The sequence below is a fragment of the Trachurus trachurus genome, assembly GCF_905171665.1.
Source record: "Trachurus trachurus genome assembly, chromosome: 12".
NCBI classification, from domain to species: domain Eukaryota; kingdom Metazoa; phylum Chordata; class Actinopteri; order Carangiformes; family Carangidae; genus Trachurus; species Trachurus trachurus.
In genome coordinates, this window is record NC_139908.1 from 15,845,547 (window position 1) to 15,856,974 (window position 11,428).

At 40.1% G+C, this 11,428-nt stretch overlaps 1 protein-coding gene and 1 long non-coding RNA gene across 2 annotated transcripts; both read left to right on the top strand.

Annotated features, from left to right (window-relative positions):
* Positions 1-601: 601 nt before the first annotated feature.
* On the top strand, positions 602-5,041 carry pcyox1 (prenylcysteine oxidase 1; the record flags this gene model as incomplete). Its single annotated transcript, XM_083983867.1, has 7 exons — positions 602-858; positions 1,057-1,201; positions 2,718-2,924; positions 3,015-3,189; positions 3,277-3,488; positions 4,105-4,257; positions 4,371-5,041. The coding sequence occupies exons 2-7, from the start codon at positions 1,081-1,083 to the stop codon at positions 5,039-5,041; spliced, it is 1,539 nt and encodes a 512-aa protein (XP_083839993.1). The 5' UTR covers positions 602-858; positions 1,057-1,080.
* A 4,557-nt stretch (positions 5,042-9,598) lies between these two features.
* LOC310995268 lies at positions 9,599-11,427 on the top strand. Its single transcript, XR_014595821.1, has 4 exons — positions 9,599-9,684; positions 9,892-9,930; positions 10,034-10,066; positions 11,202-11,427. It is a non-coding gene; the product is annotated as an uncharacterized lncRNA (long non-coding RNA).
* Position 11,428: the final 1 nt, after the last annotated feature.

An 11,428-nucleotide genomic window follows, 5' to 3' on the forward strand; every position in this document is an offset into this window, starting at 1 on the left:
GGCAGCTTACGGGATAATATAAGTCGTCCGCTTTTTTTCTTTTATAATATTAATTCATACTTTATGTGAAAAGAAGCGAAAACGACCACTTCCGGCCAGTTTCCAACCGCCCAGAGCAATTAACTTTCAAAATAAAATAAATTTATTTAATCCCAGCCTGGATTTAGCTGTTTTTTTGTCCTTGACCTTGTGTATTTATTTTTTCTTGACAACAGTGTAACACCAACTTTTATTTTTAAATATTTGATCCTGTGTTTAAACAGCCAACATTAATACTACTTCAAACTGACTAGTGATATACAGTTTGCTCACCACTCTTGGTATAAAAAATGAAAATACAATCACTGAACCCAACAGATGTTAAAAAAATATGTCTCATGCCAGGGCTGTTTTGAGAATTAGGGTTAGTTGTTTAATGATTTAAGTCTCTAAGACAGTTACACCCAGAATGTTTTAATGTTTAGCAGAAACCATTATTTCCTATTATATCTGTGCAATGTTTTCTGCGCCACTGTCCGCCACAAAATCACAAACCTGAATACTATTGCACCATCGTGAGTTTATTCAGGCTTTTATTCTGAAACTCTACTGTAGGCATGCCCGGAAATGTGTCTCAATATTCAACGACGTTCACGCTGCTCCGACATGGCTCACGAGTAAAACGAGTTTATTATTATTAAACCAAAACTTATTTCCGCTTGTCGTGTGTTACAGCGTCCGTCAAACGTCCAGTTTTTGTTTAAGTTTGGAGTTTTAAAGACTTTTAAAGTTGTGCTTTACGTGTGACGGTGAAGATAAGTCTGTGAGGACTGACTACCTCTGGATCTACGGCTGCCCTCCTAAGTGACTTGTGAAATAGTGAGTCCTCGTTGTAAGCTTTCAAAATTAACATTTATACAATTAACAACATCAGACATGCTATATTAGACTTGCTACTGTTATTTATGTCACATTTTCATACCTTCTTCTTTTCCTGAGTCGTATATTAGAGAGTGTAACCTTTGACCACACTCATAGAAACTTATTAACTGCTGTGTGTTTATATCTCCTGGACAGATGCTCCTTGGTGCTGAACTCTAGATGTCCACAATGAGTCTACGAACCCTGTCACTGAGAGCACTGCTGCTCCTGGGGCTGTGGCACACTGGGAGGAGAAGTCTCGCCTCAGCTCCAGAGCTGCAGACCCAGCCCAAAAAGATAGGTAAGCCTGATCCCAGACTAACAGTCCCCCACAAAAACAGGAACACATCAGTGGTGCTGTTTATTATTCATTCATTCAACGCTCACATCCTCTAAAGTTCATTTCACAACCCAAAATGTTAGTCAAGTCAAGTCAAGATCTTGAAATTGATTTGGATGCAGGGTAGGCTACTGCTGCATAGACAATAAAAAAAAACAGCCACAAGACAATAAATACACATGAGACCGTGAAACATGAGAAACAGTTAAACAGTGCAAAAATGAGGGCAGTCACAATAGTAACATACAGGAAAAATAATGTGCAAAAAACGTTGTGCAAAGTTGCAGTACAGGTTTATGTTTGCTCGTTAATGAGCTTGACTGAAAGAGGGACAAATGAGTGTTAGGGCGTTAATATCATGTTATGAATATGAAGTGAGACCGTGTTGTAACAAGAATACAACTGCACTGACAAAAGTGGGCACATATAAGAAAACACACTATGTAAGAGCACCAGATGATCCAGAAGAGATTGTCAGACATCAAAACGTCCACGAACCGTCTTTAATCAACAGAAGAATAACTTTAATCATAATCAAGTTTGACTTTTTATTTTTTCAGCCTCTTAAATACAAAGAGGTCTTCTGTTTTTTTAGAATTTGAATTTCGTATTGTTGGTCAGACAGAAACAACACAATAGTAGACTCACTTGGGATTTTGAGTCTGGGATTTTTTTAAACTTTTGAAATACTTTTCACAGACTGAATGATTTATTGAAAATAACAAGGTTTTGAATTTCTTGTAATAATAAGATTATATCTGTTTACTTGTACTAATACGATTATTGATGAACGAAAAAGAACATACTCATCAGTTACAGCCCGGAATTGCCCAAATGTATGATAGTAATGTAACTAATGTACGATATATGTGTTAGATGTTAGTTAGATCAGTGGTTCTCAAACTTTTTTACATCAAGGACCCCTAAATTGACACAAATTAGACCACGGACAAAATTTTGAGACAAACACCAGAAATACACAAATATTTGTTCTGCTGAATAATGTTACTTTTTTAGTCAATGATTGTTCAAATTAGGGCCAATGGCGTGAATTTTTGGAAATATTGTAGAGAAATTTCTGGAAAAAAGTGCAACAATTTCTCCAAAAACGTTTAAACATTTCTGGCAAACTTTGGTAAGATTTCTAAAAAAATAAAATAAAATAAAAAAAGTTAAACATTTTCCAGAAAAAGTTGAGGACCCCCTTGGACCCTCTCAAGGACCCCTGGGGGTCCCCACTTTGAGAACCATTGAGTTAGATCACTATCTGGTGATCCAACCAGTAATACTGTATGTGAATCTAAGAGCTAATTAGTCAGTCAACATAATATGATGATGTAAGCAATGACTGGAATTGAACTATTCCAGCTGAGTCTGTTGCAATGAAGATGATTTACTCATCTTACTGATGATTTACTCTACTTACTACACTAACTACTACACTATTACATAATACAACCTTATTGTTCCTTTACAGCTGTGGTCGGAGCAGGCATCGGCGGCACAGCGGCAGCTTTTTACCTGAGGCAGGAGTTTGGAGCCGGGGTGAAGATTGATGTGTTCGAGCCTGGCGCTGTTGGTGGGCGACTAGCGACAGTGAAGATCGGGGATAATGAGTACGAGACGGGAGGTTCAGTCATCCATCCTTTGAACCTACACATGAAGCACTTCATTGAAAAATTAGGTAATGTCACAGTTTCCTGAATTAAACAGACTCAGCACAAACACATGAATTGCTGAAACCATAATCAGCATGCTGTCAATGCTCTTTCAGGTATTCCTGCAAGGAAAGACGTCTCTTCTAAAATGGCGATCTTTGATGGAAAGGAGCTCACGTTTGAAGAGAGTGACTGGTTCATTATTAACTTCTTGCGCATGCTCTGGCAATACGGCCTGAACTTCCTTCGGATGCAGATGTGGGTGGAGGGTGTTTTGGACAAATTCATGAGGTAAGGCAGAAAAAAACGCTTTGATTCAGAAGTGCTGCTGCTCGCTCTGTTCTGTCTGGATAATCACTGAAATCCCATCATTTACAGGATCTACCAGTACCAGCAGTATGGCTACTCCTTCTCCAGTGTGGAGAGGCTCCTGCACGCCATGGGTGGTGACGGTTTTCTTACCCTGATGAATCAGACCCTGGAGGAAACTATGATAGGAGAAGGGTTTTCACAGATCTTCATCAACGACGTTGTTGCTCCCATCACCCGTGTCAACTATGGTCAGAGTGTTCGTATCCACGGCTTTGTGGGTAAGAGTTTGTAATGGTTTATCACACTGGCATCTTCAAAGTGTTGTAAGAAAGAAACTATGCTGCCGTCAACTTCACTCGAAAGTGCGGATTTGAAAATCTCTCCCAGTTTTTATTTGACTTTGATAGTCCCCAGATAATCGGCGATATGATAGTTTTAATTTGGTAGTGTAAAAAAATATTCATCCAGGGGATGGGATAGGAGGGGCAGGCGTTGCATTTCTTTTCATATATTTGTCAATTTTGTCATTTTACAAAATGGGAAAAAGTGGTCGAATCACCTGATACTAGAAGTAATGAATATACCAGAGGCGTCTGACGTATTTTTTCAATTCAGATTTATTGATTTCTGTGTATTTTTGGGTCCAATGTGTTAATAAAGTAGGTTTAAATGAAAAAATAATTATCAGATCATATAGATGAAGTTGTGCTGAAAAAAAAGATACCAAGCATGGGCGTGTTAAACTTTTTCTTTTATGTGCTATATAGAGCAGAAGTATTAAAAAAAACGGCCAAAATCGGCTCAGACCCCGAAGGTGTAATGAATATTTAATAATACAGGAGTGTTATTGAAAGGTGTGAACTTGTAAAATAACACGTATGTCTTTCCTTCAAGGGGCCGTGTCACTAGCCGGAGCAGATTCAGGCTTGTGGGCAGTGGATGGAGGTAACAAAAGAGTCTGCACCGGACTTCTGTACAACAGTAAAAGTGAGCTCATCTCTGCCAGAGTGACCTCCATAGCTGTCAAGGTTCGACCTTCCAAGACAGGTAACGTTCACGTCTGTTGGCACAGAACATGTTTTATGTCTCGCAGTGACTGATGTGTTGTTGTGTGTGTTCACGCTTTTTTTCTTCAATTCCAAACATTTCATTTTTTCCAGGCACCACAGCCAATTTCTATGAGGTGAGTTACGTCGGGGAATCGGGCTCAGCTCACTCTCTGTATGACATCGTGGTAATAGCGACGCCGCTTCACCAGGGAAAGTCTGACATCGCCTTCTCAGGCTTCTCTCCTGCCATCCCGTCAACCTACCCGGGGCGCTACCACCAAACGGTGTCCACGCTCGTCCACGGCCGGTTGAACATGTCCTACCTCGGGACCTCGCAGCTGGCCTCGGAGTTCACCGTGTCTGACGTCCTCACCACCGACTCAAAGGGCTCCGTCATCAACAGCCTCTCCTCTCTCGACCCCGTGCACATCCCCACGGATTACAAACGCCCCCCGGCCAGCCACGCCAAAGTCTGGAAGATTTTCTCCCCGCAGCCGCTGTCTCCGGAGCAGCTGCGGGACATGTTCGTCTCCTGGGACTCGGTGTCCGAGAGCCGCTGGCTGGCCTATCCCGCGTACCGCCCGCCGCTTCGCAAGACCCCTCCGTTCATCCTGCACAACCGGCTGTACTACCTCAACGCCGTGGAGTGGGCAGCTAGCGCCATGGAGATGAGCGCCATCTCCGCCAGGAACGTGGCCCTGCTGGCGCACCATCGCTGGCACGCGCAGAACGGCAAGATCGACCAGGAGGACCTGCACACCCGACTACGAGGGGAACTCTGAAGAGTGAAGAGGAGGAGGAGGAGGAGGAGGAGGACTACTCGAAATGAGAAACCAAAAGCAATAAACCACTATCAATCAAGCACAGTATAAACCCTTACAGATGCTCATGGGCACGCCTGCTGCACTGTAATAACTATCCCAACTCTCCTTCAGGTATCCGGGGTGCTCTAACTTTATTTCCTGGTTTATTACAACTTGGGTCTTATTTTTTGGCCACTTTGAACATAGTTTCAGTCAGAGTGAGCTCGGCTGAGATCTGGGAACACTCTGTCACTATAGTTGCAGTGTTAGTCGATTAAAGGATCAGTCAGCCTTCTCAAATGATTTAATTTTCCAACTTGTCATCGTCTTACATGACCATAATTTGAATATCTTTCGGTTATCAACTTTGTACTTTATGGTCTTCTCTAAACCAATCAAAGAATCAAGCAAACAATCCACAGATTCATCAGTAATGAAAGTAACAGTTAGTTTGGGTTAATGGTCAGTTGGCAGACCTCGCTACGAACTCTGAAAGGGGTGGCAAGCAAACAAGAGCCGGCAAACAACCAACAAACACATTTCGAATAAGAATTTAAGCTGATTTTTTTAAGATAAATCCCACGTGGGAAAACACACCACAGGAAAACTGTTAAAACTTCATGCACAGCCAGCTCAACCCGAACCAGGTTGTCACGTACACCGACCGTCGGTTTCATTTTACCGTTGACCTGCGAGGTCAGTTAAAACCTGTCTGCTTGTTTCACCCCCTGAGCTGAAGTCTTGAAGTAAGTCTCCACTCTAAAGATCCCAGCAGTCAACTTGATCAGTACAGTGTTATTATTAGTGTTGGATAGAATAATATTAATAGTTAAAAAAAAAAAAAAAAAAAAAAAAAGACCAGCGTTGCAATAAACAGGAAATGATCCTTTAATCGCTCCAACAGTAGCCACCATTCATTGCTCTCAGTCACCAGCAACAGCAGCACAGATCGCAACAAATGGTGGGACTAGGTTGTATTTGTGCTGAACTCTGTAATCACTGTGAACCACACTGCACTGCACTGCAGGGTCGACCTACTATGTTCCTTTTATATGTAGAAGTATCTTGAGCGAATTTTCTTTTAATTTTCTTTTTAAAATGTGCATTTCCACTGTTATAAACACGGTACATCTAAGAAATCGGCCTGTCGGTGCCACACACAGACCAAACCGTTGTTCCCCCTGTAGTTGAATCATTGCGTAGTGTTCACTAACATGATGATGTCCCGTCATTCATGCGTCTTCCATTGATTTTCTCAGTCTCTCTACCTCCCAGCACACTGCTGTATGTGTTGATAGTGAGTACAGGCAGCTGTCAGTAAGAGAGTTGTGCCACCGAGACGTTTTCTTTTTGTAAATTAGAGGATGTGGATGTTATGAAGGAGTATTAACAAAATTAATGTATTTTTTTTTTTAGTATTTAAATAGACTGTTAATATACTGTAACGTAATTGGAGAGAGTCTAAACACACTGACGAATTTTAAAACTACTGTGGTGCCTTAAGCTGTTTAAGTAATTGGCCTTTTTGTTGAATAGATGACAAGTCTCCCAATGATTTTAGAAGTCATGTGTCCTTAGGGCTTTCCTGTGTGAAATCTGCCATCAGAGCCTGACCACCAGGACCAAACTGCAGTGAGGCCGATGCGTTTCTGTATTTTGTTGTAACAAAATGGAGGTGTGTCCTTGTACCTGAGATTTACCTGATGTCACGTCGCTCGAAGACACTGTCCCTACCCTGGACCACTTTTTCTCGTGCCGTAGCTTCTTTGGGAAAGGCCGCTTAGAGTTTGCTGATCGTTTCTTAAGCACTTTTAGAGGTGTATTTTTCTAGATGTTTGAGTATGAGTCAAGACCTACTGTTGAGGAGAATATTGATTAGTATTATATTATTAATATAATATATTCTATAATTAATATTAATATTTATTAATTAACATTAATTGTGCACTTTAATTGATGAGAAAAGCTTCAGTTTCATACTGAAGTCAATTTTGCCAAATGCCAAAAGAATCCCCACCAATGTGCAGTGTTATGACTGGACTGTTCTGGACAAATAAGATGAAAACTTTAAATTCTGAATACCAATACTGAAAACTATCGGAACGTACTGTATGTTTTGAAAGTGTTTACAATCACAATAAAGTGATGAGACCTTGCCTGCTTCGTACTCTGACTTGTAATTTAGAGCTCATTTAGCCCTATTATATTATGTTTATTAGTCCTATTATTAGTCATTTCTTAGCACATTTTGCACTCAAACAGATCACACTCTTTTAAGCTTGTTTTTTAGATTATAAGTTGTATTAGTTTTGTTTTGATAGTGTTATCTTCTATCCAATTTGTTCTCTTGTTTTTATAACGTGTCCCATTTCACTATTTTAATTTCATGCCGTCATCTAACATTGAGATTTTCCTGAATATGAGCCTTGTGACCGATCCAGGGCTCTGATATGTGGATCTCTTTGATCTGCATGATTGAGTTATAAATGTAGGAATTGTCTTCCTGAGCCACATTGTGACCCATCATTCGTGTGGTGAAATCACCATTTCCACTCCCCAAAAGGAAATGAACATTGTTTTCACTCAGTTGCAAGGACTTACATTTTTTTTTTTTAAATCAGACAATCACAGTAGCATCCCAAATAGAGGCCCATGTGACGGAGGAGCTGACAATGGGCGCCATTGACAGGCTGAATAAGGATACGTCTGTGTGGTGATGTGCCACCCAGCTGTCCTCTCAGGTAGGGAGGGACAATGGTACCAGAGCCGCCTGTCCATGAGAAGCATGTGATGCGACTGAAGGTATAAGAGGTGGCCAAGCGACAACAACACAACACACAGTTTGGAGTGACACCCCCAAAATCGTCCACAACCTACAGACCAGCAGTCAAGATGAGATTTATAGTGCCAGTGTTTGTTTTCCTCGCTGTGGCAGCATTTCACACTGGTAAGAAGAACAAACTGTTTTTATTCTGATTTTTAAGAGAATCGGATAATCATAGATTCGACTGTGCTTCTACAGAAATAACAATCCATACTTTATTGACAGTGAAATTACATTAGATTTTCAGTAATGTGCGTGTCTGAAGGCTGATTGATATACTTGTGATGACTTCTAGCTCTCTCAGCCTCTCTGGAAACTGCGGAGAAGGAGGAGAAAGTTGTTCAATACGGTGAGAATTAACAATTATGTATGGCTGATGATACTTTCATGCAGCAAAATTGATTCATTTCAATTAAATGTTATGTTTTTTTCATGCAGATGGGATAAGTGAGCTGCAGAAAATAGGTACAGTGCATCAGTCCGGTTGAGATTCTATCTTATTTTAAATAAACGTTTTATATATTGGATGATGTTTTATGTTCATTTTACTGACTGAATCAAGTCCAATTTCTCAAAGCCACTGACAAGACACTTTTGTTTGTGAAATTAATATTTTTCTTTGTAGTTGTATTTAATTAATTCATATGTTTATCTGTAACAATCCATTCTTTCACTTTTAGTGTTGCACATTGTTTTTGTATGTAATTTCACCTTATTTGTTGTTTCAGATCAGATGGAGTTTGAGGCAGCTCAGAAAAATGAGGCTGCTCAGATGAATGGTACTGGTTGCCGTTGCGCTATCAGTAATATTAATTTATCACACTACTGGTTGCCATTTAATTCTGTTTCTCTTATTTTACACTTAGTTTCCTGTATTCTATCTAAATGTTCTATTACCTAGGCTACTTCTATTGCTTTTATTCATATGTTTGTACTTTTATACGACTGAAGGTACATAAGAATTTCAATGTAATTACTCGTAATTATATGTGACAAACTTGAATTTGAATTTAGTTATATTTATAACCCACTGTGTTTCAGTACATGTGCAAAATGATTTTCTGGTTCACTTTTTCCCTTTCCCTGATCAGTTACAGAGGAACAGAATGAGGAGACCCACTACTTGGGTGAGAGAGATTATAGATTATAGACCTTTGATTTCATTCAGAGCTAATAAAGTCTGATCTGGGTTCAGTTGCTAAAGCAGTTCTTTTTATCTTTCACTTACAGAGGCCGTAAAGGATCGATCTGGTGAGTTAATAGTTATAATAGTTACATATTGATTACATTTCAATATCCAGAATCACTTCTTTAAATGTTTCCAACAGAGGAGGAGCACGTTGAAGCCAAGGAAGACAAGACAGGTGTGTAGACACATCTGGACCGGCTTTAGCACACATCATGTGATCTTTTCTTTACCTGACATTCACCATCATTGCATAACTGTGAAATCCTCCTCCGGCAGAGGGAGGAGGCGGCAACTCTGACGCTGCAGCTCACGAGGGTAAGAGGTTTAAGTGTTCAAACATGGGCCTGTAGATGGCAACAAAGGACGGTTCAGAGAGGCACTGGATTAAAGGACTGGGCCTCAAATTACACTGACCTGTAAAATATCACAGTTTTGTGAGTGACCTCCCTCTTCCTTTGCCCACAGAGTCACAGTCTGAGTCCTCCGAGGAGGCAGATGGTGAGTTTGTGACATGAACCTATTTTCAGCACATTTGAGCTTAAATTTAAGCTTGTCTGTGTCTCTAATCATGTCCGTCTCCATTATTTTTGACAGGGAGACAGAGGCGGGGTAAGTGTTGTAAATCTACATCCACGGTTATTAGTTAAAACAAACACAATGTAAATCACTATGCTGTTTTGTCACATATTCATGAACCTCAAGTCGTATTTTAGGCTATTTTTGAAACACGGCGTTAAATAAGAACAGAGTGTTCAGAACCATCTGGCCAAATGTAAAAGTTGCATCACATCAAACTACATTTTGATTTCTTCTCAGAGCACCAGGAGGCAGTTACAGGGACTGTGAGCTGTTTGAGTAAGACCAAGTTAAATGGCCATTTAAAAACTCACCATACCTACAAACCCCACACTGTAACTTCCTGTTGTAATTCCCCGATTTTCTTATTTCTCCCCTGTAGGTGATGAGAGTCAGGATTCAACCAAGTCACAAGGTGAAAGCCTTTAAAAGTTACACAAACATCAGCAGTAATTTATCATTAAAAAAAAAAAAAAATCCACACATAAGGTCAAATGTGTCCTTATCTGTTTATTTGTATCATCCAGACTGTGGCCGACTTTTTTTTTTTAAAGGCCGACTCAAAAGTACCTGCTGAGGGAAGATGTGGTGAACTGTTTTGAGCAATGAAAGCTAAATTGTAGGTTATGTAATCCACTGGATAGTGAAAAACAGAGCCAGTCAGAGCCAGTCTGGGCTAGACTTGAAGAGTGTCAAACATGTTTATAGTCTGGCTTCTAAATCAAGTAAATAGTAAAATGCCTCAAGCAGTAATTACAAATTTACAACCCACCAGCTTGTTAAAAAAAAAAAAAAATATATATATATATATATATATATATTTTTTTTTTTTTTTTTTTTTTTCTTAAAGTTTGATTTATACAAACAGTCAAAAAAAAAAAAAAAAAAGTTGCCCTGGATATATTAAAATCACCACATGATCAGTTTACTGCCTGACCTCAAAAATCAGATGCGAGGATTGTTTATTTGAACACAGTCCTCCTTGTATGTGAGTAAATCTAGGACAAGAATCCAGGGCACTGTGAGACGTCTGTCCCCAGGTGCTTATTGTGCTTGATTTATACTGTATCATCGGCTTCTGGTTATTTTGGGACCAAGGATGCAGCGCTCCTGTCCTCGAAGATGCTGCCAGGATTGGTTTAAGATTGATTGAATTTATATGATTCAAGGTTGTGGATGATGAAGAGATAAAAGGTCATCTGTGTCATCATCGTCCCTGTTAGAAATATATCGCCTGAGGAGGAAATCCCTCACGTACTGGTGTTAAAAGGAGAAATTCGACCTGTTGTAGTAAATACAAAACCTCTGGGGTAGAGTGGGCCTCGCTTCGTGCTTTTTTTTTCTACAACAGCACAACCACACACTGGTGCAGTCATCATTCATCAGATCATGGGCAGGGGCAGTGAGTCATATCAGAAAAAAAACCTGGGAAAGATATGATTCATACAGTGGCTCTGAAAGCCCTGGAAAACTACTGAATTGTGGTGTGTTTTCAATGTAAAGCTAGCGTAAAGGAATCCTCTCTTGTCTTGTCTGTCCCTGCGTCACAGATGCACTGTTGTGAGGAAGCACCGAAACATCCCAGCGCCTACTCAACACTCGATGCCTGAGCTGCGCTGGACTTACTGTCAATAAAAAGGGAACTATCCCTCCTATATGTATAACCTGTTTTGTCTTCTTTGATGTGTACACTGTGACTAAAAGGCTGCAGCGTTTCAGAGCTGCTCTTCAGTCTTCCTCTTTCAAAATGGGTAAGAAATAAAAAGTTCAACAAGAG